Below are 26,792 nucleotides of genomic sequence, written 5' to 3'. Positions count from 1 at the left end.
GCATGGTTTGTAATATTTTTATTCTGTACAGGCTTCCTTCTGTTCACTCTGTCAATTAGGTTAGTATTGTGGAGTAACTACAAAGTTGTTGATCAATCCTCAGTTTTCTCTTATCACAGACATTAAACTCTGTAAGTGTTTTAAAGTCACAATTGACCTAATGGTGAAATCACTGAGTGGGATCCTTCCAGGATCCTTCCAGCAACTGAGTTAGGAAGGATACCTGTATCTTTGTAGTCACTAGGTGTATTGATACACCATCCAAAGTGTCATTAATAACTTCACCATGCTCAAAGGGATATTCAATGTCTTATTTTCTTTACCCATCTATCGATAGGTGCCCTTCTTTGCGAGGCATTGGAAAACCTCCCATAGTCCATGCAACTTATTAAATTATTTGTTAAGCAAATATTTACTCCTGACATTTTTTTGGCCATAACAAAGGGGTTAAATACTTAATGACTCAAGACATTTCAGCTTAAAATGTTTTATTAATTTGTTAAATTTTCAAAAAACATAATTCCACTGTGACAATATGGGATATTGTGTTAAGACCATTTACAGAAAATCTCAATGTAATCAATAAAAAATGTAGGCTGTAACACAAGAAAATATGGAAAAGGTCAAGGGGTGTGAATACTTTCTGAAGGCACTGTATCACAGTAGTAGCAAGTACATTTTTCCTCAATAAAGACGTTATCAGGAGTTCGACTGAGATGTCTTATTTAAGATACTCTTTGAACAGGTTGTCACACCCTGATCTGTTTCACTTGTCTTTGTGACTGTCTCCACCCCCCTCCAGGTGTCGCCCATCTTCCCCATTATCCCCAGTGTATTTATACCTGTGTTCTCTGTCTGTTGCCAGTTTGTTTTGTTTCGTCAAGCCTACCAGCGGTTTTCCCCTTGCTCCTGTCTTTTTCGTCCTGCACGGAGTATCGGAGGAAGTAAAGAATGAGCTTGCAGCCCGAGAACTACCGACGGATCTCGACACGTTCATCGTCTTGACCATTCGGATCGATGGGCGACTACGGGAACGAAGGAAGGAGAGGAAGGATTCCACCTCGCCTCAGAGGCATCCCGGAAGTCCCCGACGGCTCTGTTGCCGAGAGAACCCAAGGCTACCCTAGAGTCTCCGAAGTCTGCCGATTCACCTCTTCCCAAGCAGATGCAACTAGGCAGAGCTAGGCTGTCTCCAGCCGAACGGCAATACAGGCTTCACACGAAGAGTTGCCTGTATTGCAGGAATACTGGTCATTTTGTGTCCACCTGTCCACTAAAAGACCAGGCTCACCGGTAGGAGCGAGTACACTGGTGGGCCATACGTATAACTTTTCCTCTGCCCTTACTCGCACCCCCTTTCATGCCATCTTGCTGTGGGGGAACCAGTCGAAATATCTCTGGGTACTCATCGACTCTGGGGTCGATAAGAGCTTTATGGACGCTACCCTGACGTCCGAGCTGGGCATCCCCACTCAGCCCCTCTCCATTCCCATGGACGTTTACGGGCACTCTATAGGCCGGGTCACCCACAATACCACCCCATCAAACTACGAGTATCAACTGCTAATTAAGTCCCCTCAGGTTCCCGTGGTATTGGGTTTTCTTGGCTCCAGTGACACAACCCCTTTATTTACTGGTCTACTGGTGCCATCATGGGCTGGAGCCCGTTCTACCACGCTCATTGCCTGAAGTCAGCACAGCCTGCCGCGGGACGTCTTCCTGGGGGCTCGGAGGTTGCCTCGGACCTCTCTGCCATTGCCGCGGAGTACCAGGACCTCCGGGAGGTATTCAGTAAGGCCCGGGCCACTTCGCTTCCGCCGCACCTACCCTACGACGGTGGAATCTACCTTCTACCAGGCACCACTCCGCCCCGGGGACGACTGTCGGGTCCGGAGACCAAGGCTATGGAGACCTACATTGAGGACTACCTAGCTTCCGGATTCCTCCGTCCTTCTGCATCCCCTGCCGGCACAGGGTTCTTCTTTGTGGAAAAGAAGGACAAAACCCTGCGCCCGTGCATCAACTACCGGGGCCTCAACGACATCATGGTGAAGAACCGCTACCCGCTACCACTCATCTCCTCAGACTTCGAGCTGCTTCAGGGGGCCAACGTGTTCTCCAAGCTGAACCTACGGAATGCCTACCACCTGGTGTGGATACGGGAGGGGGACGAGTGGAAGACTGCCTTCAACATGGCCAGCGGTCACTACGAGTATCTGGTCATGCCATTTCGCTCCAGCTGTGTTCCAGACCCTGGTTAATGATGTTCTCCGTGACATGTTGAACCGGTTCGTCTTCGGCTACCTCGATGACATCCTTCTCCCGCTCCGCCCAAGAACACGTGCTACACGTCCGACAGGTCCTCCAACGCCTCCTGGAGAACCAGCTTTTTGTGAAAGTGGAGAAATGCAAATTCAATCGCTCCACCATCCCCTTCCTGGGCTACATCATCGCTGCAGGGAGGGTACAGATGTTCCCGGGAAGGTGAGAGCGGTGGTGGATTGGCCCAGCCTATGTCCAGAGTGCAGCTGCAATGTTTCCTGGGATTCGCCAACTTTTATCTGCGATTATTCCGGGTTAAATCAACCCTGGCTTCCCCCCTGTCTGCACTCACCTCTCCCAATGTTCCGTTCACATGGTCCCCAGCTGCTGACCGGGTGTTCCGGGACCTCAAACACCGTTTCACCACTGCTCCCATCTTGGTTCATCCTGACCCGTCTCGCCAGTTCGTGGTGGAGGCCGATGCTTCAGATGTCGGAGTGGGGGCGGTCCTGTCCCAGTGTTCGGCCCTGGACCTCAAGTTACATCCCTGTGCCTTCTTCTCCCATCACCTCAACGCCACGGAGAGGAATTACGATGTGGGGAATTGTGAGCTTTTAGTGGTGAAGATGGCGTTGGAGGAGTGGAGGCACTGGCTGGAGGGGGCGGAACATTTGTTCATTGTGTGGACAGACCACAAGAACTTGGAATATCTATGCACCGCCAAGCGTCTCAATTCCAGGCAAGATAGATGGGCCCTGCTTTTCAGATGCGCTGTCACACCGCTATAGCCCCGCGGCTACATCCCCAGAATCCGAGACCATCCTTCCCACTTCGTACTTGGCGACGGCTCTCAGTTGGGGAATAGGGAAGCAAGTCCGGGAGGCACAGCATTCCCAGCCGAACCCCGGGGGGGCCTAGACAACTGGATGTTTGTTCCTAACGCTGTCCGCTCCTCGGTCCTGGAGTGGGCCCACTCCTCCAGGCTTGCCTGCCACCCGGGCTCCCGTTGGACCCTGGCCTTTGTGCGACAATGCTATTGGTGGCCTACCATGGTTCCTGACGTTTCCACATTCATCGCCGCCTGCACGATCTGTGGGCAGAACAAGACTCCTGTCTGATTCAAAGCCGCCCACTTCATTCCTCTCCCCGAGCTACCCTCCGCCAACAAGACGGCCCAGCTCATGGTGCAGCACATCTTCCAGATCCATGGACCGCCAGTGGACATGGTCTCCGACCGAGGTCCTCAGTTCTCGTCCCGGTTCTGGAAGGCGTTCTGCCCACTCATTGGGTCGTTGGCCAGCCTGTCCTCCGGTTTCCACCCTCAGTCCAACGGCCAGTCGGAGCGAGCCAACCAAGACCTGGAGACGACTCTGCACGGCCTGGTCTCCGCCAACCCCACCACCTGGAGCCAGCAACTAATGTGGGTCGAATACGCCCACAACTAGTGTGGGTCGAATACGCCTGCAACACCCTTCCCTGCTCTGCCACGGGTCTTTCGCCCTTTGACTGTTCCCTGTGTTATCAGCCCCCGCTCTTCCCGGAGCAGGAGGAAGAGGTCGGCATACCCTCGGCCCAGATGTTTGTCCGCCGCTGTCGTCGTACCTGGAGGAGAGCCCGGTCGGCTCTTCTCAAGACCACCTCCAGGTATCGACGACAAGCGCACTGCCACCGGACCCCGGCTACCCGGTATCGTCTCTGGCAGAAGGCATGGCTGTCCACCCGAGATCTGCCCCTCCGGGTGGAGTCCCTCAAACTTTCCTCCCGGTTTATCGGTCCTTTCCCCATCTCCAAGATCATTAGCCCCTCTGCTGTTCATCTTCTGTTGCCCTGTATCCTCCGTATACATCCCACTTTTCATGTGTCTAGGATCAAACCCATGTCTCACAGCCCTTTGTCTCCTGGATTATTGACCTCTGCCTGCCCTGACCCTGAGACTGCCTGCCATTCTGTACCTTTTGGACTCTGATCTGGATTACTGACCTCTGCCTGCCCTTGACCTGTCGTTTGCCTGCCCCCTGTTTTTGTAATACTTTTGATACTTCGACATTGTCTGCATCTGGGTATTCTCCTGAAACATGATACAGGTAAGGTTTCTTACCTGTACCCGGAGAGCCCGGGAGAGGTTGTGTTTTCTCTAGCAGGAGGTAAGCTTGGCTTCTTATATGATGTTGAGTAAAGCTTAAACCATGTATTTAGATTGTAGGTAGGTATTGTAGTCAGGTATTATAGGTAGTTTACTTAGGTAGTTATTGTAGGTTATTGTAGGTTATTGTAGGTAATTATTGTAGGTAAGTATTGTATTCGGCGGACCCCGGCGAAGCACGAGTGCTAGCTTGGACCAACAAAGCTAGCTAGCTAGCGGGTAGCTACTGGTAACTTTTAGCAACTGTGGTTAGTTGTTTCCAATGTTATTTCACGCTTAAGAGTACCTGTAATTGAGCCAGCCAGCTACCTACCATTCAGCTGTTTTTCTAACCTCATTATCCGAGGCATTAACGTTAGGTGGTTGGTAGCTGCTGTACTTAATTACAGCTACTGATTGCAGTCTGCCACCCAGTTAGCTGGCGTTGGGTAAGTTTGGCTTTATACATAGCTTGGGCTTTGTCGAGTAAGGCTTAAACTATGTATTTAGATTGTAGTTAGGTATTATAGGTAGGCATCGTGGGCTGTATATTATTAGGTATTATAGGTAGGCATTGTGGGCTGTTGTGGGTAGTTGTTGTATGTAGTTATTGTAGGTTACTTTTGTATTCGGCGGTGCCGGGTGTAGCACGAAGCTAGCTAGCTAACTCACCTCCTGGACTAGCTGGCTAGTAGCTATTAGCAACGGTAGCAACTAAATACAGTATCCTTTTAGACAGCTACATTAGTTCGCAGCGACGCCGTTTCTCAAACAAAGTCAACACAGCAGCCATTGCTATCTAGCCAACAATACCAGCTGGCTGTACTGTGGTAGCTAAATACAATATCTTTGTGCTAGCTAGCCAACGTTTAATCATTGCTGCGTTATGAAAGAACTAGACACGGACACAAATTATCTGTTTAGTGTGTTAACACACTATTGGTAGTTTGTTGTAACCAAGTATTGGTGCTAAACTGTGTGTTGTTGGATGCTAGCATGCTAGTTAGCTATGGTGTCATAGTTAGCTAGCTGAATAAAGTAAGTTGAGTCTAGTCCTTGAAACATTGAACCGCTGTAGTTTACAACAATTCTAATTTCTAAAGTGGAAGTTGGGAGAGTTTTATTCGGGTGGTTCAGTGAAACAATTATAGTTTCTGAGGTGGAAGTTGGGAGAGTTATATTTTTTTGGTGAGGGAGGCCTTGCTCTCTCCTTTCCCAGATGTTTAGCTCATTTCATTCCGATCTCCTCTGCATTATTGTAGCCATTTGCTACAGCCTGTCAACTATGCCTCTGCCTATCCCTGTTCTCTCCTCTCCGCACAGGCTACACAAACGCCTCACACCGCGTGGCTGCTGCCTCTCTAACCTGGTGGTCCCTGCACACACCCCACACCTGGAGTTCCAGGTCTCAGGCAGCCTCTGGAACTGCCGTTCTGCTGCCAACAAGGCTGACTTCATCCCAGCCTATGCTACCCTCCAGTCCCTCGACTTCCTGGCGCTGACGGAAACATGGATTGCCACTGAAAACACTGCTACTCCTACTGCTCTCTCCTCGTCTGACCATGTGTTCTCGCATACCCCGAGAGCATCTGGTCAGAGGGGTGGTGGCACAGGAATCCTCATCTCTCCCAAGTGGTCATTCTCAATTTTTCCCCTAACCCATCTGTCTATCTCCTCATTTGAATTCCACGCTGTCACAGTCACTAGCCCATTTAAGCTTAATATCCTTGTCATCTATCGCCCTCCAGGTTCCCTTGGAGAGTTCATCAATGAGCTTGACGCCTTGATAAGTTCCTTTCCTGAGGATGGCTCACCCTTCACAGTTTTGGGGGATTTCAACCTCCCTACGTCTACATTTGACTCATTTCTCTCTGCCTCCTTCTTTCCACTCCTCTCCTCTTTTGACCTCACCCTCTCACCGTCCCCCCCTACTCACAAGGCAGGCAATACGCTTGACTTCATCTTTACTAGATGTTGCTCTTCTACTAATCTCACTGCAACTCCCCTCCATGTCTCCGACCACTACTTTGTAGCCTTTTCTCTCTCGCTCTCCTCCAACACTACTCACTCTGCCCCTACACAGATGGTAACGCGCCGCCGCAACCTTCGCTCTCTCTCTCCCACTACTCTCTCCTCTTCCATCCTATCATCTCTTCCCTCTGCTCAATCCTTCTCCCTCCAATCTCCTGATTCTGCCTCCTCAACCCTCCTCTCCTCCCTTTCTGCATCCTTTGACTCCCTGTGTCCCCCTATCCTCCCGGCCGGCTCGGTCCTCCCCTCCAGCTCCGTGGCTTGACGACTCATTGCGAGCTCACAGAACAGAGCTCCGGGCAGCTGAGCGGAAATGGAAGAAAACTAAACTCCCCTGCCGACCTGGCATCTTTTCACTCCCTCCTCTCTACATTTTCTTCATCTGTTTCTGCTGCTAAGGCCACTTTCTACCACTCTAAATTCCAAGCATCTGCCTCTAACCCTAGGAAGCTCTTTGCCACATTCTCCTCAATGCTGAATCCTCCCCCCCCCCCCCCCTCCTCCCTCTCTGTGGATGACTTCGTCAACCACTTTGAGAAGAAGGTTGACGACATCCGATCCTCGTTTGTTAAGTCTAATGACACTGCTGGTCCTGCTCACACTGCCCTACCCTATGCTTTGACTTCTTTCTCCCCTCTCTCTCAGATAAAATCTTGCGACTAGTGACTGCAGGCCGCCCAACAACCTGCCCGCTTGACCCCATCCCATCCTCTCTTCTCCAGACCATCTCCGGTGACCTTCTCCCCCTACCTCACCTCGCTGATCAACTCATCCTTGACCGCTGGCTATGTCCCTTCCGTCTTCAAGAGAGCGAGAGTTGCACCCCTTCTCAAAAAACCAACACTCGATCCCACTGATGTCAACAACTACAGACCAGTATCCCTTCTTTCTTTTCTTTCCAAAACTATTGAGCGTGCCGTCTTTAGCCAACTCTCTTGCTATCTCTCTCAGAATGACCTTCTTGATCCAAACCAGTCAGGTTTCAGGACTGGTCATTCAACTGAGACTGCTCTTATCTGTGTCACGGAGGCTCTCCGCACTGCTAAAGCTAACTCTCTCTCCTTTGCTCTTGTCCTTCTAGACCTGTCTGCTGCCTTTGATACTGTGAACCATCAGATCCTCCTCTCCACCCTCTCCGAGCTGGGCATCTCCGGCGCGGCTCACTCCTGGATTGCGTCCTACCTGACCGGTCGCTCCTACCAAGTGGCGTGGCGAGAAGCTGTCTCCGCATCACGTGCTCTCACCACTGGTGTCCCCCAGGGCTCAGTTCTAGGCCCTCTCCTTTTCTCCCAAGTCACTTGGCTCTGTCATATCCTCACATGGCCTCTCCTATCATTGCTACGCTGACGATACACAACTAATCTTCTCCTTTCCCCCTTCTGATAACCAGGTGGCGAATCGCATCTCTGCATGTCTGGCAGACATATCAGTATGGATGACGGATCACCACCTCAAGCTGAACCCTGGCAAGACGGAGCTGCTCTTCCTCCCGGGGAAGGACTGCCCGTTCCATGATCTCGCCATCACGGTTGACAACTCCGTTGTGTCCTCCTCCCAGAGTGCGAAGAGCCTTGGCGTGACCCTGGACAACACCCTGTCGTTCTCCGCTAACATCAAGACCCGATCCTGCAGGTTCATGCTCTACAACATTCGGAGAGTACGACCCTGCCTTACACAGGAAGCGGCACAGGTCCTAATCCAGGCACTTGTCATCTCCCGTCTGGATTACTGCAACTTGCTGTTGGCTGGGCTCCCTGCCTGTGCCATTAAACCCCTACAACTCATCCAGAATGCCGCAGCCCGTCTGGTGTTCAACCTTCCCAAGTTCTCTCACGTCACCCCCCTCCTCTGCACACTCCACTGGCTTCCAGTTGAAGCTCGCATCCGTTACAAGACCATGGTGCTTGCCTATGGAGCAGTGAGGGGAACGGCACCTCTGTACCTTCAGGCTCTGATCAGTCCCTACACCCAAACGAGGGCATTGCGTTCATCCACCTCTGGCCTGCTGGCTCCCCTTCCTCTGCGGAAGCATAGTTCCCGCTCAGCCCAGTCAAAACTGTTCGCTGCTCTGGCACCCCAATGGTGGAACAAGCTCCCTCACGACGCCAGGACAGCGGAGTCACTCACCACCTTCCGGAGACATTTGAAACCCCACCTCTTTAAGGAATACCTGGGATAGGATAAAGTAATCCTTCTACCCCCCAAAAAATAAAATAAAAAAAATAAAAATAAATAAATTGGAAAGTGGTTATCCCACTGGCTATAGGGTGAATGCACCAATTTGTAAGTCGCTCTGGATAAGAGCGTCTGCTAAATGACGTAAATGTGCCCTTGAGCAAGGCACTTAACCCTAATTGCTCCTGTAAGTCGCTCTGGATAAGAGCGTCTGCTAAATGACTAAAATGTAAAATGTAAATGTAAAGGGTTTGTCCCCAATCTGTGTGCATGTTGTCTTCCCTTAAATAAGTAAGTTTTTCCCTCAGGTTAAATAAATATTTGGTGTGTGTAGGGCATTGAAAGTTGTCACAATCATAAATTATGTACAGTCTACATTTAATTCCAATTGCAAATGTGGAAAGTGATATGAGCCATCTGTAAGGATTGCATTTCCTATCCTCCACCACGCATCGCATGTCTTATGACCACTGTCACATGTCATGGTCAGAAGCCTGTGGTATATGCTCTCAACTTTACGGTAAATGTGTATGCCTCTCCTTAAAAGGCAATAGTAGGACACACAATATTATTTATAGTATTAATAATAGGAGAACAATGCTTGTTATACAGGATATTACAATATAAACTGTTTCTTACCCTCCTGAATAGTCAAAGCGATGGGCTTGCGGGTGAAGTCTGGGTGGCTCTTTCCCTCTGGTATTTCCTCCACGTACTGTGTGATCATAACCCCAGGGACTTTCGATCTGAATTTCTTGCCTGATCACACACAAAAAAATAATAATTAGAAAATTGCGAAATTATTTGATAAAATTGTTAGCACTTACTGCTCAAAACACTTGAGATGTACATTAATGATGACCACATGTAGCATACTTAATATCTAAAATAATTATAATCACTATTTATTATGTAAATTTTTGAAGGCCATATTCGGACTCAATATGAGTGTAGAAGTAGTTGTAGTAGAACTTTACTAATCCCAAGAAGGTCTTGTTAAAGCAATGGCTGATACACCAGTATGTCTATCAGGTCGGAATACAGCCCTAAATCACATGCCAGATCTACCAAGAGATCGCACCCACAGTATATGCAAAGCTTGCATGTGTTATTTTCAGTGCAAAATGAAGCAAACTAAGCAAACAACATGACATTATAAATGTATCCAGACATTTTCCTTGATGGCCAAAAAGCTCAATTTTAGTCTCATCTGACCAGAGTACCTTCTTCCATATGTTTGGGGAGTCTCCCACATGCCTTTTGGCGAATACCAAATGTGTTTGCTTATTTTTTTCTTTAAGCAATGGCTTTTGTCTGGCCACTCTTCCGTAAAGCCCAGCTCTGTGGAGTGTACGGCTTAAAGTGGTCCTATGGACAGATACTCCAATCTCCGCTGTGGAGCTTTGCAGCTCCTTCAGGGTTATCTTTGGTCTCTTTGTTGCCTCTCTGATTAATGCCCTCCTTGCCTGGTCCGTGAGTTTTGGTGGGCGGCCCTCTCTTGGCAGGTTTGTTGTGGTGCCATATTCTTTCCATTTTTTAATAATGGATTTAATGGTGCTCCGTGGGATTTTCAAAGTTTCAGATATTTTTTTATAACCCAACCCTGATATGTACTTCTCCACAACTTTGTCCCTGACCTGTTTGGAGAGCTCCTTGGACTTCATGGTGCTGCTTGCTTGGTGGTGCCCCTTGCTTAGTGGAAAAACGCCAAGGGGGATGAATACTTTTCCAAGGCACTGTAGGTCTATCTCATTAGTATTTTATTCATCATTTTAGGCAATGTTGGAATGATTTCATTGTTTTGCTTACTTTGTGTGTTATAATTAGCTCATGTGCTTTTCTTCACGAGGAGGGGATACTATATAATGTTGTTGGGTCTGTAACCATGTTTTCCAGTGATAGTCTCTTCCCATTCAAATATTTTTGTTAAACAGAAAGTTCAGTAATAGACCCATGTAATTCCAGTTGATATGAGGGTTGTTTTGTTTGTGCAATGCGGTTTCTGTGCGTCGGTAAATTGTCTATAAAAGTGGATCCTCGTGATTGTAATTTCCTTCCTTTTTAGACCACATTGGTCTAATAAAATAATAAAAGGAGGTGTTGTGGCTTAGCCGGCATCTAAAAAAAATGAAGTAGCCTACATGCAATTCACAGTCATTACTTTCATCCATCATGCGTTGGTACAGTAAATCCCAGAGCCAGCGAGGTGGAAAAATTGTCCGTTCTGCCCTTGAGCAAGGCAGTTAACCCCCAACAACAACTGCTCCCCGGGCGCTGATGACATGGACATCGATTAATGCAGCCCCCTGCACCTCTCTGATTCACAGGGGTTGGGTTAAATGCGGAAGACACATTTCAATTGAATACATTCAGTTGTGCAACTAGCTAGGTATCCGCTTTCCCTTTCCCCTATAACACCCACAAAACAGATACAAAGAGACTTAGAGAAAGCTCCTTTTCTCTCGCATATGTTTTTTGTGGTGGGGCTTTTCTGCAGCACCCTCACCGCCTTCCACTTTACAAGCAACATGATGGCAAGAGAAAGGAAATAGGACAGGAACCGTTAATCCTGACAAAGTACCACAGAGAGGCTTGGGAACTTTGACAGTATTATGAATCCACACATACTGTACATACAGGCCTACACTTAACATTTAACACAACGACAAGGGACTGGTAGCTATCCAACAAACATAACTTGGAGAGAACCTCCTAAGGTGATGTAGAAAATTATTTGTTGAAACAAATGTTTGAAAGAAAGTGTGTGGCAGATGAATTGTATATATAAATTAGCAACCATTACACATTACTAAGCATATCAAATAATGACTTTAACAGCAATGATATTATTTCTTAAGTCCTTATACTGCTTGTCTTAGTCTTAGTCATATCTTTTTTTAAATATCCCGTTTTTAGCATATAATATTGTTTTTCTCTATGACGAATGGCCTATTAATACTGTCACAAGTGTAGAGAGGAGTAGGCAGGAGGCAGTCACAGGTTTAGAACTACTGTATTTATTAAAGCACCATAGCTCAAAGCGGGACGAAACCCACAGTGCAAAATATAAAGTACTCAGGAAATAGTATGAGAGATTCCTCTCAGGAAAACAAGAGGCATATACAATGACCGACAAAGACAAATGACAGAGGGAGTATATATACAGTGATGGAGTGGGGATTGGAACCAGGTGTGTGTAATGATGACGAGACAAGTCCGGGGTTGATGAGTGAGGGGCGTTTGCCAGCAGTAGGTTCGGCAGCAGCTAGAAGGCCAGCGACGCCGAACACCTGAGCTGGACAGGAGGGGGAGCCAAAACGAAGGCTGGTGTGACTGTACCCTCCTCCTGAGGCGCTGCTCCAGCAGCGGGGCGCGCTGACCTTGGGGACAACCCTGGAGATGCGGTGCGTGTCGGTCAGGACGACGCCTGTGGAAATCCCGAATGAGAGAACGGTTCAGGATGTCCCGCGCCAGAAACCAACACCGCTCTTCGGGACCGTGCCCCTCCCAGTCGACCAGGTACTGGAGAGACCCCCCATGACGCCTTGAGTCCAACAAGCTGCGGATGGAGTACGCTGGGGCTCCCTCGATGTCCAAGGGAGGGGGAGGTGCATTGTGGTGTCCAGCACTAGCCAATGGACCAGCTGCCTCCGGCCTGAGGAGAGATACATGAAATGAGGGTGAGATACGGTAATTGACGGGGAGCTTTAATCTGTACGTCACCTTATTGATTCTCCTCAGGACTTTGAATGGCCCCACAAACCGCGGGCTCAGCTTACGGCAGGGCAGGTGGAGGGGCAGGTCCTTCATAGACACCCAGACCCTGTCACTGGGGTGAAAGACCGGGGCCACACTGCGGTGACGATCAGCCTGCACCTTCTGCCAGAGGATGACACGCTGGAGACGGGTGTGCGCTGTGTTCCATACCTCCTCAGAGCGCCAGAACCAATCGTCCACCGCAGGAGCCTCGATCTGACTCCGGTGCCAGGGCCGGCTGATAGCCTAGAACACACTGAAAGTGTCTGAGGTTAGTGGAGGAGTGACGGAGGCAGTTTTGTGCGTGTTTTCTGCCCAAGGTCCTGACAGTAACTACGAAGGTACCTACCGAGTTCCTGATTTACCCTTTCCACCTGCCCATTTGATTGGGGAGGGTACCCGGAGGTGAGGCTGACCGTGATCACCAGTCGTTCCATGAAGGCCTTCCAGACACGGGAGGTGAACTTAGGACCACGGTCTGACACAATGTCCTCCGGGATCCCGTAGTGCCAGAAGACATGAGAGAAGAGAGCCTCCGTGGTTTGCATGGCCGTAGGGAGACCAGGCAGAGGAATCAAATGACAGGCTTTGGAAAACCGGTCCACAACGACCAGGACGGTGGTGTGCCCCTCTGAGGGGGGAAGGTCTGTGGCAAAGTCCATGGAGAGATGGGACAAGGGTAGTTGTGGAACCGGCAGCGGGTGGAGTTTGTCATAGGGAAGGTATCTCGGTGTCTTGCTCTGTGTGCAGGTGGAACAGGAAGAGACATAAACCCGGATGTCCCGGCCCAAGGTCGGCTACCAGTACTTGGCGGAGAGACAGCCGATTGTACGGGCTATGCCCGGGTGCCCCGACACAGGTGCTGTGTGTACCCAGGCGAAGAATCGGTCCCGCACATCAGAGGACACGTAGTTACGCCCCTCGGGACAGTGGGCAGGTGAGGGCTCCTGTCGCAGGGCTCGACGGATGTCCGCGTACACAATCCACAAGACAGGAGCCACAATGCGGGACAGGGGAATAATGATTGTCACTTCCTCCCTCCGATCCTCTGTGTCATGCACCCGGGACAATGCATCGGACTTAACATTCTTAGATCCCGGCCGGTAGGAGAGGGTAAAGTCAAACTTGGTGAAGAATAGGGCCCACCTGGCCTGACGCGGTTCAGCCTCTTCGCTGCTCGAATGTACTCTAGGTTCCGGTGGTCCGTCCAGACAAGGAATGGGTGTTGAGCAGCCTCCAGCCAGTGCCGCCATGCCTTCAGCGCCTTCTTGACGGCCAACAACTCACAATCCCCCACGTCATAATTCCGCTCCGCGGGAGACAGCTCCGTGAGTAGAAGGCGCATGGATGGAGTTTAGGCGGCGATCCAGTACGTTGGGAGAGAACAGCCCCTACTCCAACCTCAGAGGCATCCATCTCCACGATGAAGGGCAGAGATGGGACAGGATGAGCCAGAACCGGTGCATTCGTAAACTGTTCCTTGAGCGCACGAAAGGCTTCATTGGCCTCCCCAGTCCAGTGCAGCTGTCGAGGACCTCCCAAAAGGAGGGAGGTGAGAGGGGCCACCACTGTGCTGAAACCCCTAATGAAGCGCCTGAAATAGTTGGCAAAACCTAGGAAGCGCTGCATCGCCTTGATGTTGGAGGGAACAGGCCACGACCGTACTGCACTGACCCTCTGTTCTTCCATTTCCACTCCCACGGTGGATATTCGATAGCCCAGGAAGGAGACCGCCTGCTGGAAGAAAAGGCACTTCTCCACCTTGGCATACAGGAGATGCCCTATCAGCCTCTCCAAAACGGACCTGACATGAGAGACATGTTGCTCGCATGTAGTGGAGTACACCAAGATGTCGTCTATGTACCCCACTACAGAGCGACCCAACATGTCTCTAAACACCTCGTTAATGAAGGATTGGAACACCGAGGGTGCATTTGTCAGGCTGTAGGGCATTACCCTGTATTTGTAGTGCCCGGTGCTGGTGCTGAAGGCGGTCTTCCATTCATCCACCTCTCTGATGCGCACCATGTTGTAGGCACTGCGTAAATCCAATTTGGTAAAGTACTTTGCACCGTGTATCTGTTCGATCACAGTGGATATGAGAGGCAGGGATAACTGAATTTAACCGTAGCCTTATTCAGTGTCCGGTAATTGATACAGGGGAGGAGACCTCCGTCCTTCTTCTTCACGAATAAAAAGCTGGAAGAGGCCGGAGAGGTGGACGGACGGAGGAATCCTTAGGCCAGCATCTACTGGATGTAGACCTCCATGGCTTCGGTCTCTGCATGCGAGAGAGGGTAGATATGCCCCCACGTGAGGGTAGAACCAGGCATATACTCCAATCTCCGCTGTTGAGCTTTGCAGCTACTTCAGGGTTATCATTGGTCTCTTTGATGCCTCTCTGATTAAATAAAAAATTGGTCATTTAGCAGACGCTCTTATCCAGAGCGACTTACAGGAGCAATTAGGGTTAAGTGCCTTGCTCAAGGGCACATCGACAGATTTTTCACCTAGTCGGCTCGGGGATTAGAACCAGCGACCTTTCGGTTACTGGTACAACGCTCTTAACCACTAAGCTACCTGCCCTCATTGCCTGGTCCATTAATTTCGGTGGGCGGCCCTCTCGTGGCAGGTTTGCTGTGGTGCCATATTCTTTCCATGTTTTAATAATGGATTTAATGGTGCTCCGTGGGATTTTCTAAGTTTCTGATATTTTTTAATAACCCAAACCTGATCTGTACTTCTCCACAACTTTGACCCTGACCTGTTTGGAGAGTTCCTTGGTCTTCATGGTGCCGCTTGCTTGGTGGTGCCCCTTGCTTAGTGGTGTTGCAGACTCTGGGGCCTTTCAGAACAGGTGTATACAGTGAGGGAAACAAGTATTTGATCCCCTGCTGATTTTGTACGTTTGCCCACTGACAAAGAAATGATCAGTCTATAATTTTAATGGTAGGTTTATTTGAACAGTGAGAGACAGAATAACAACAAAAAAATACAGAAAAATGCATGTCAAAAGTGTTATAAATTGATTTGCATTTTAATGAGGGAAATAAGTATTTGACCCCCTCTCAATCAGAAAGATGTCTGGCTCCCAGGTGTCTTTTATACAGGTAACGAGCTGAGATTAGGAGCACACTCTTAAAGGGAGTGCTCCTAATCTCAGCTTGTTTCCTGTATAAAAGACACCTGTCCACAGAAGCGATCAATCAATCAGATTCCAAACTCTCCACCATGGCCAAGACCAAAGAGCTCTCCAAGGATGTCAGGGACAAGATTGTAGACCTACACAAGGCTGGAATGGGCTACAAGACCATCGCCAAGCAGCTTGGTGAGAAGGTGACAACAGTTGGTGCGATTATTCGCAAATGGAAGAAACACAAAAGCACTGTCAATCTCCCTCGACATGGGGCTCCATGCAAGATCTCACCTCGTAGAGTTGCATTGATCATGAGAATGGTGAGGAATCAGCCCAGAACTACACGGGAGGATCTTGTCAATGATCTCAAGGCAGCTGGGACCATAGTCACCAAGAAAACAATTGGTAACACACTACGCCGTGAAGGACTGAAATCCTGCAGTGCCCGCAAGGTCCCGCTGCTCAAGAAAGCACATATACAGGCCCGTCTGAAGTTTGCCAATGAACATCTGAATGATTCAGAGGAGAACTGGTTGAAAGTGTTGTGGTCAGATGAGACCAAAATCGAGCTCTTTGGCATCAACTCAACTCGCCGTGTTTGGAGGAGGAGGAATGCTGCCTATGACCCCAGGAACACCATCCCCACCGTCAAACATGGAGGTGGAAACATTATGCTTTGGGGTTGTTTTTCTGCTAAGGGGACAGGACAACTTCACCGCATCAAAGGGACGATGGACGGGGCCATGTACCGTCAAATCTTGGGTGAGAACCTCCTTCACTCAGCTAGGACATTTAAAATGGGTCGTGGATGGGTATTCCAGCATGACAATGACCCAAAACACACAGCCAAGGCAACAAAGGAGTGGCTCAAGATGAAGCACATTAAGGTCCTGGAGTGGCCTAGCCAGTCTCCAGACCTTAATCCCATAGAAAAGCTGTGGAGGGAGCTGAAGGTTCGAGTTGCCAAACATCAGCCTCGAAACCTTAATGACTTGGAGAAGATCTGCAAAGAGGAGTGGGACAAAATCCCTCCTGAGATGTGTGCAAACCTGGTGGCCAACTACAAGAAACGTCTGACCTCTGTGATTGCCAACAAGGGTTTTGCCACCAAATACTAAGTCATGTTTTGCAGAGGGGCAAATACTTATTTCCCTCATTAAAACGCAAATCAATTTATAACATTTTTGACATGCGTATTTCTGGATTTTTTTGTTGTTATTCGGTCTCTCACTGTTCAAATAAACCTAACATAAAAATTATAGACTGATCATGTCTTTGTCAGTGGGCAAACACAATAGGAAAAATGTGAAGGGGGATGAATACTTTTGCAAGGCACTGTAGGTCCTGGTATTCCTACGGGATAGGGATGTGAGTGGCCTGGTCCGGACTTTACACGTAGTTGGCACAGATAGACACCGAGAGACACCTCTCCTGACACTCCTGTGATCAACCCAACAACCCTTTCTCTGTCCACGATATACTGGGGTTATGCATCTGTAACCAGGGGAGACATATCAAATCAAATCAAATGACATTTTATTGGCCACATGCGCTGAATACAACAGGTGCAGACATTACAGTGAAATGCTTACTTACAGTCCTTAACCAACAGTGCATTTATTTTTTTATAAAAAAGTAAAATAAAACAACAACAATAAAGTGTTGAGAAAAAAAGAGCAGAAGTTAAATAAAATAACAGTAGGGAGGCTATATATACAGGGGGGTACCGGTGCAGAGTCAATGTACGGGGGCACCGGCTAGTTGAGATATTTGAAGTAATATGTACATGTGTGTAGAGTTAAAGTGACTATGCATAAATAATTAACAGCAATAAGCAGCAGCGTAAAAAGATGGGGTGGGGGGGGCAGTGCAAATAGTCTGGGTAGCCATGATTAGCTGTTCAGGAGTTTTATGGCTTGGGGGTAGAAGCTGTTGAGAAGTCTTTTGGACCTAGACTTGGCACTCCGGTACCGCTTGCCGTGCGGTAGCAGAGAGAACAGTCTATGACTGGGGTACTATGGGGTGTGCAGGAGAGTCTAAGATGAGGAACGTGATGCGTTCATGGTGGTTGTGATCAACTGGAGGGAAATGGGAATCGTGCTTTGGCTTACCAGTCCTATTCCTAGGGAACGGTTGTCTAAGGCATGGACTGGGATAGGGGGTTGTAAAGGGACTAAAGGAATGCATAATGATAAGGCCTCTGACCGGTCTAGGAAATTGCCTGCAGCACCTGAGTCCACTAGGGAAGGACTCAGTGGGGGACCATGATAGTCCGGGAAGGTGACAGGGAGGAGGATGGGCTGGGTGGACAGAGATGAGCAAGGCATGTCCACACCTACCTGGGAAGTTGCAGGATTGCTCCTCGGGCCTGTCACTTCTTCGCCTGGTTCTCCTACTGGGACAGGTGTTCCAGGGGTGGTCCGACTCCCTGCAGTAGGAGCAGAGACCCTGTTGACGGTGGCATTGACGATCCTCCGGGGGAATGTGCGTGTGCCCACCTCCATGGGCCGTCCCGGCATAACGTGCAAGGTGGAGGTCACACTGCAGAAGAAACCCCCTGCAGTGAGCTGGGGTGCCGTCAAACCGCTCCGGGAGGGGCAGGTGGACGTTGCTGATCAGACTGGGTGATGTAGATGGTGGTGAGGTGGCTGGAACGACCATGAGGAGCTGGGAAGGTGGAGGTGTAGCCTGCAGTTGGCGTACAGTCTGGATCACCTCGTCCTACAGCGGAGAGGTTGGGATGTCCTATTGCCTCCTGTTTTCTTGTGTCGGTCATTCAAGTGTAGAGAGGAGTAGGCAGGAGGCAGTCGCAGGTTTAGAACTACTAAATTTATCAAAGCACCATAGCTCAAAGTGGGACGAAACCCACCGTGGAAAATATAAAATTCAAGCAATATGTAAACTCAGCAAAAAAAGAAACGTCCCTTTTTCAGGACCATGTCTTTCAAAGATAATTGTAAAAATCCAAAATACTTCACAGATCTTCATTGTAAAGGGTTTAAACACTGTTTTCCATGCTTGTTCAATGAACCATAAACAATTAATGAACATGCACCTGTGGAACGGACGTTAAGAAACTAACAGCTTACAGATGGTAGGCAATTAAGGTCACAGTTATGAAAACTTGGGACACTAAAGAGGCTTTCTACTGACTCTGAAAAACACAAAAAGAAAGATGCCCAGGGTCCCTGCTCATCTGCGTGAACATTCCTTAGGCATGCTGCAAGGAGGCATGAGGACTGCAGATGTGGCCAGGGTAATAAATTGCAATGTCCGTACTGTGAGATGCCTAAGACAGCGCTACAGGAAGACAAGACGGACAGCTGATCGTCCTCGCAGTGGCAGACCATGTGTAACAACATCTGCACCGGATCGGTACATCCGAACATCACACCTGCGGGACAGGTACAGGATGGCAATAACAACTGCCCAAGTTACATCATGAATGCACAATCTCTCCATCAGTGCTCAGACTGTCCGCAATAGGCTGAGAGAGGCTGGATTGAGGGCTTGTAGGCCTGTTGTAAGGTAGGTCCTCACCAGACATCACCGGCAACAACTTTCTCCTATGGGCACAAACCCACCGTCGCTGGACCAGACAGGACTGGCAAAAAGTGCTCTTCACTGACTTAGTCGCAGTTTTGTCTCACAGGGGTGATGGTCGGTTTCATGTTTATCGTCGAAGGAATGAGCATTACACCGAGGCCTGTACTCTGGAGCGGGATCGATTTGGAGGTGGAGGGTCCGTCATGGTCTGGGCTTGCATCATCGGACTGAGCTTGTTGTCATTGCAGGCAATCTTAACGCTGTGCGTTACAGAGAAGACATCCTCCTCCTTCATGTGGTACCCTTCCTGCAGGCTCATCCTGACATGACCCTCCAGCATGACAATGCCACCAGCCATACTGCTCGTTCTGTGTGTGATTTCCTGCAAGACAGGAACGTCAGTGTTCTGCCATGGCCAGCGAAGAGCCTGGATCTCAATCCCATTGAGCATGTCTGGGACCTGTGGGATCGGAGGGTGAGGGCTAGGGCCATTCCCCCCAGAAATGTCCGGGAACTTGCAGATGCCTTGGTGGAAGAGTGGGGTAACATCTCACAGCAAGAACTGGCAAATCTGGTGCAGTCCATGAGGAGGAGATGCACTGCAGTACTTAATGCAGCTGGTGGCCACACCAGATACTGACTGTTACCCCCCCCTTTGTTCAGGGACACATTATTCAATTTCTGTTAGTCACATGTCTGTGGAACTTGTTATTTTCATACAAAAAAATTACACAGGTTAAGTTTGCTGAAAATAAATGCAGTTGACAGTGTGAGGATGTTTCATTTTTTTGCTGAGTTTACAATCACCGACAAAGACAAACGACAGAGGGAGTATATATACAGTGATAGAGTGGGGATTGGAACCAGATGTGTGTAATGATGATGAGACAAGTCCGGGTTGATGAGTAAAGGGTGTTTGCCAGCAGCAGGTTCAACAGCAGCTAGAAGGCCGGTGATGCTGAATGACTGAGCTGGACAGGAGGGGGAGCCAAAGCGAAGGCTGGTGTGACAAATACGAAGTAAGAACTCATGGTATTAAATTATACTAAATCTGCTGACCAACTTTGGTGTATCAGATATCGGATGTGTCAGTGCTCATTGGCATCCAATAAGGTCCCATTAAATGTGTGATGGTTGTCCATAGGGTTCGGCTGTTGGGAGTCCTTTTCTGTGACAGGTACAGTGCATGAAATAGTTAGCTGTAAATTGATTTGACAAACAGCTGAGGAAGAAGGGATAGCAGATTATATATGCTACCATACAGTTTTATTGTCAGAAATATGTGTTTTGAGTCCAGTCTTCCAATTTCAATCTTCTCCACAGTGGTATCTCTTAACACGCTTCAGTTGACTGGTCAAATATTATGTAAAACTTGATCTTCAGTTTAGATTTGATGACTGAGTAGATATGTTGTCAAGCATTCAGCACAGGTTTGACAGATTCCTCTTGATGTCAAATCAGTTTTTCAGAATAAGTGCATTGTCTTGCAGTTATGTGATTCATTTTTAGTAAACTACAGGTACAGTTGAAGTCGGAAGTTTACGTACACTTAAAACTCGTTTTTCAACCACTCCACAAATTTCTTGTTAACAAACTATAGTTTTGGCAAGTCGGTTAGGACATCTACTTTGTGCATGACACAAGTAATTTTTCCAACAATTGTTTACAGACAGATTATTTCACTTATAATTCACTGTATCACAATTCCAGTGGGTCAGAAGTTTACATACAGTAAGTTGACTGTGCCTTTAAACAGCTTGGACAATTCCAAAAAATTATGTCATGGCTTTAGAAGCTTCTGATAGGTTAATGGATATAATTTGAGTCAATTGGAGGTGTACCTGTGGATGTATTTCAAGGCTACCTTCAAACTCAGTGTCTCTTTGCTTGACATCATGGGAAAATCTAAATAAATCAGCAAAGACCTCAGAAAAAATTTGTAGACCTCCACAAGTCTGGTTCATCCTTGGGAGCAATTTCTTAACGCCTGAAGGTACCACGTTCATCTGTACAAACAATAGTACGCAAGTATAAACACCATGGGACCACGCAGCCGTCATACCACTCAGGAAGGAGACACATTCTGTCTCCTAGAGATGAACATACTTTGGTGCGAAAAGTGCAAATCAATCCCAGAACAACAACAAAGGACCTTGTGAAGATGCTGGAGGAAACAGGTACAAAAGCATCTATATCCACAGTAAAACGAGTCCTATATCGACATAACCTGAAAGGCCGCTCAGCAAGGAAGAAGCCACTGCTCCAAAACCTCCATAAAAAATCCAGACTACGGTTTGCAACTGCACATGGGGACAAAGATCGTACTTTTTGGCGAAATGTCCTCTGGTCTGATGAAACAAAAATAGAACTGTTTGGCCATAATTTCCATTGTTATGTTTGGAGGAAAAAGGGGGACGCTTGCAAGCCGAAGAACACCATCCCAACCGTGAAGCACGGGGGTGGCAGCATCATGCTATGGGGGTGCTTGCTGCAGGAGGGACTGGTGCACTTCACAAAATAGATGGCATCATGAGGAAGGAAAATTATGTGGATATATTGAAGCAACATCTCAAGACATTAGTCAGGAAGTTAAAGCTTGGTCGTAAATGGGTCTTCCAAATGGACAATGACCCCAAGCCTACTTCCAAAGTTGTGGCAAAATGTCTTAAGGACAACAAAGTCAAGGTATTGGAGTGGCCATCACAAGCCCTGACCTCAGGCCTATATAAAATGTGTGGGCAGAACTGAAAAAAGCATGTGTGAGCAAGGAGGCCTACAAACCTGACTCAGTTACACCAGCTCTGTCAGGAGGAATGGGCCAACATTCACACAACTTATTGTGGGAAGCTTGTGGAAGGCTACCCGAAACATTTGACCCAAGTTAAACAATTTAAAGGCAATGCTACCAAATACTAATTGAGTGTATGTAAACTTCTGACCCACTGGGAATGTGATGAAATAAATAAAAGCTGAAATAAATCATTCTCTACTATTATTCTGACATTTCACATTCTTAAAATAAAGTGGTGATCCTAACTGACCTAAGACAGGGAATTATTGATAATTAGGGCGGAAATGAAGCTTTGTTTTTATGACTACCTTAATGTAACATGCAAAATCAGCAGGGGATCAAGTACTTTTTTCCCTCACTGTAATCTGTACTGAAAATGATGTCATATCTTCTCTTTGCTCTGTTGTGTATTGGTAGGTCTAATTGAACATTTACATACCGCGATTTACTGGCAAACTATCGCTAGAAGACGCAATAGCACCGTGATGCACGCACATTGTAGCAATTGTTGTGCCAATACAGCACAACCTAATCTGCAACGGTATCTTGCCAATCAATAATGGACAATGATTCCTGCCATTTTTGTTCTTTACCCCTTGCCTGTGTGTGACTGCATTGGGTGTTTGTCTGTCTTGATTCAACTGATCTGAGGAGAAATCCATCACATTGCACTTACCCTTCTGCCCTTCGGCAGATTTATCTGTCACTTTTGACTTCTTCCACATCTTGGTATCTTTTAGAGTTCGCTCAACTCAGAAGGCTCTGTAACAGACAATCACACAGAGAAAAGGAATGTGAGTTAAAACTTATCTCATCTCAACAACATGGATCTTAGATTGGTCATATTGGGTCTTGAAACAGAAAGTTGAATAGAACATCACTACCACCGATTACAGTCATTGAGATACCCACCAGATACGAAGCCAAATAAAAAGACACAAGACCTCAGACGAGACATCAAACATGCAAAAGACATCAAACATACAATATAGAAGAAAGGTGGAATCCTATTACACCGGCTCCGACGCTCGTTGTATGTGGCAGGGCTTGCAGACGATTACGGATTACAAAGGGAAACCCAGCCATCAGTTGCCTTTTATTCTCGAATCGAAGGAATATAACATTGTGCCTTGCGTGAAAGCCCCTGTTTTTCCAGAAGACTGAGTGATTTCGCTTTCTCCGTGGCCGATGTGAGCAAAACGTTTAATTAAGATAACAATCACAAGGCCACCGGGCCAGACGGAATACCAAGGCATGTTCTCAAAGCACACACAGACCATCTGGCAAGCGTCTTCACCGACATTTTCAATCTCTGCTAGTCCCAGTCTGTAATCTCAACATGTTTCAAGCTGACAACCATTGTCCCTGTTCCCAACAGCTCCAATGTAACCTGCCTAAATGACTATCGCCCTGTAGCACTCACATCTGTAATTATGAAGTGATTTAAAAGGCTGGTAATTACACACATCAACACCATCATCCCAGACACCCTAGACCCACTCCAATTTGCATACCGCCCCAACAGATCCACAGATGACACAATCTCGCTTGCACTTCACACTGCCCTCTCCCACCAGGACAAGAGGGGAAATAACTACGTAAGAATGCTGTTCGCACACTACGGCTCAGTGTTCAACACCATAGTGCCCTCAAAGCTCATCACTAAGCTAAGGACCCTAGGACTGAACCCCTCTCTCTGCAACTGGATCCTGGACTTCCTGACGGGCCGGCCCCAGGTGGTTAGGGTAGGCAACAACACCTCCGTCACGCTGACCCTCAACACAGAGGCCCCTCAGGTGTCTGTGCTTAGTCCCCTCCTATACTCCCTGTTCACCCACGACTGCGTGGCCATGCACGACTCCAACACCATCATCAAGTTTGCTGACAACACGACGGTGGTAGGTCTGATCACCTACAGCAATGAGACAGCCTACAGGGAGGAGGTCAAAGACTTAGCAGTGTGGTTCCAGGACAACAACTTCCCCCTCAAAGTCAGTAAGACCAAGGAGCTGATCGTGGACTATAGGAGAAAGAAGGGAGAGCACGCCCCCATCCACATTGACAGGGCTGTTGTGGAGCGGGCCGAGAGCTTCAAGTTCCTTGGCATCCACATCATTAAGGACAACATGGTCCACACACACCCGCACAGTCGTGAAAAGGGCACGGCAGTGCCTCTTTCCCCTCAGGAGGCTGAAGAAATTTGGCGTGGGCCTTCGGATCTTCAAAAAGTTATACAGCTGCACCATTGAGATCATCTTGACTGGATGCATCACCGCTTGGTATGGCAAATGCACTGCCCTTGACCGCAAAGCGATACAGAGGGTGGTGCGGAAAGCCCAGTACATCTCTGGGGCCGAGCTCCCTGCCATCCAGGACCTCTATATCAGGAGGTGTCAGAGGAAGGCCCTAAAAATTGCCAAAGACTCCAGCCATCCAAGCCATAGACTCTTCACTCTGCTACCGTCCTGCAAACGATACCGGACCATCGGCTCTTGGACCAACAGGCCCAGAGATAGCTTCTAACTCCAAGCCATAAGACTGCTAAATAGCCAGACTGCTAAATAGTCAATTAATGGTACCCAAACTATCTTGCACTGATCCTACGCACACTCACTAGACTACATATACAGTGGGGAAAAAAAGTATTTAGTCAGCCACCAATTGTGCAAGTTCTCCCACTTAAAAAGATGAGAGAGGCCTGTAATTTTCATCATAGGTACACGTCAACTATGACAGACAAATTGAGAAAAAAAAATCCAGAAAATCCCATTGTAGGATTTTTAATGAATTTATTTGCAAATTATGGTGGAAAATAAGTATTTGGTCACCTACAAACAAGCAAGATTTCTGGCTCTCACAGACCTGTAACTTCTTCTTTAAGAGGCTCCTCTGTCCTCCACTCGTTACCTGTATTAATGGCACCTGTTTGAACTTGTTATCAGTATAAAAGACACCTGTCCACAACCTCAAACAGTCACACTCCAAACTCCACAATGGCCAAGACCAAAGAGCTGTCAAAGGACACCAAAAACAAAATTGTAGACCTGCACCAGGCTGGGAAGACTGAATCTGCAATAGGTAAGCAGCTTGGTTTGAAGAAATCAACTGTGGGAGCAATTATTAGGAAATGGAAGACATACAAGACCACTGATAATCTCCCTCGATCTGGGGCTCCACGCAAGATCTCACCCCGTGGGGTCAAAATGATCACAAGAACGGTGAGCAAAAATCCCAGAACCACACGGGGGGACCTAGTGAATGACCTGCAGAGAGCTGGGACCAAAGTAACAAAGCCTACCATCAGTAACACACTACGCTGCCAGGGACTCAAATCCTGCAGTGCGAGACGTGTCCCCCTGCTTAAGCCAGTACATGTCCAGGCCCGTCTGAAGTGCATTTGGATGATCCAGAAGAGGATTGGGAGAATGTCATATGGTCAGATGAAACCAAAATATAACTTTTTGGTAAAAACTCAACTCGTCATGTTTGGAGGACAAAGAATGCTGAGTTGCATCCAAAGAACACCATACCTACTGTGAAGCATGGGGTTGGAAACATCATGCTTTGGGGCTGTTTTTCTGCAAAGGGACCAGGACGACTGATCCGTGTAAAGGAAAGAATGAATGGGGCCATGTATCGTGAGATTTTGAGTGAAACCCTCCTTCCATCAGCAAGGGCATTGAAGATGAAACGTGGCTGGGTCTTTCAGCATGACAATGATCCCAAACACACCGCCCGGGCAACGAAGGAGTGGCTTCGTAAGAAGCATTTCAAGGTCCTGGAGTGGCCTACCCAGTCTCCAGATCTCAACCCCATAGAAAATCTTTGGAGGGAGTTGAAAGTCTGTGTTGCCCAGCGACAGCCCCAAAACATCACTGCTCTAGAGGAGATCTGCATGGAGGAATGGGCCAAAATACCAGCAACAGTGTGTGAAAACCTTTTGAAGACTTACAGAAAACGTTTGACCTGTGTCATTGCCAACAAAGGGTATATAACAAAGTATTGAGAAACTTTTGTTATTGACCAAATACTTATTTTCCACCATCATATGCCAATAAATTCATTAAAAATCCTACAATGTGATTTTCTGGATTTTTTTTCCTCATTTTGTCTGTCATAGTTGACGTGTACCTATGATGAAAATTACAGGCCTCTCTCATCTTTTTAAGTGGGAGAACTTGCACAATTGGTGGCTGACTAAATACTTTTTTTCCCCACTGTACAATACACACCGTATACACACACTCACACACATTGACACTCCAACACAAAACCCACATTCATTCACATACACTACATACATTCACACACACACACACACACATAACACACACATGCATACCGACACAATACAATCACACATACAGTACAGTGCCTTCAGAAAATATTCACACCCCTTGACTTTTTCCACATTTTGTTGTGTTACAAGGTGGGATTAAAATTGATTTAATTGTAATTGTTTTGTCAACGATCTACACAAAATACTATGTAATGTCAAAGTGGAAGAAAAATTTGAACATTTGTAAAAACATGTATGAAATTAAAACACACATGAAATTAAAACACAAATTTTTCATACGTCTTGATTACGTAGGTTTTCAACTCCCTGAGTCAATAGATGTTAGAATCACTTATGTCAGCGATTACTGCTGTGAGTCTTTCTGGGTAAGTCTCTAAGAGCTTTCCACACCTGGATTGTACAATATTTGCACATTATTCTTTTTTTAATTCTTCAAGCTCTGTCAAGTTGGTTGTTAATGATTGCCGGACAGCCATTTTCAAGTCTTGCCATAGATTTTCAAGCCGATTGAAGTCAAAACTGTAACTAGGCCACTCAGGAACATTCAATGTCGTCTTGTTAAGCAACTCCAGTGTATACTTGTGTTTTAGGTTATTGTCCTGCTGAAAGGTGAATTTGTCTCCCAGTGTCTGTTGGCAGGCAGACTGAAACAGGATTTCCTCTAGGATTTTAC

The 26,792-nt window shown here is 47.6% G+C and overlaps 1 protein-coding gene across 2 annotated transcripts in view; it reads right to left on the bottom strand.

The window, feature by feature from the left end:
- LOC121578350 (immunoglobulin-like and fibronectin type III domain-containing protein 1) overlaps positions 1 to 26,792 on the bottom strand; it is a 79,069-nt gene that overhangs the window by 35,463 nt on the left and 16,814 nt on the right. For both annotated transcript variants that reach the window (XM_041892673.2, XM_041892674.2), the window contains exons 2-3: positions 22,496 to 22,581; positions 9,230 to 9,349 (exon numbers count right to left, since the gene is read on the bottom strand). In XM_041892673.2, coding sequence (XP_041748607.2) covers positions 9,230 to 9,349; positions 22,496 to 22,544 — 169 coding nt within the window. In that variant the 5' untranslated portion in view covers positions 22,545 to 22,581. The remainder of the gene's footprint in view (positions 1 to 9,229; positions 9,350 to 22,495; positions 22,582 to 26,792) is intronic.

Source organism: Coregonus clupeaformis, chromosome 12 (genome assembly GCF_020615455.1).
Source record: "Coregonus clupeaformis isolate EN_2021a chromosome 12, ASM2061545v1, whole genome shotgun sequence".
NCBI classification, from domain to species: Eukaryota; Metazoa; Chordata; class Actinopteri; order Salmoniformes; family Salmonidae; genus Coregonus; species Coregonus clupeaformis.
Note: the sequence above shows the minus strand (reverse complement) of the source record. Positions and strands in the feature narration are given on the sequence as shown.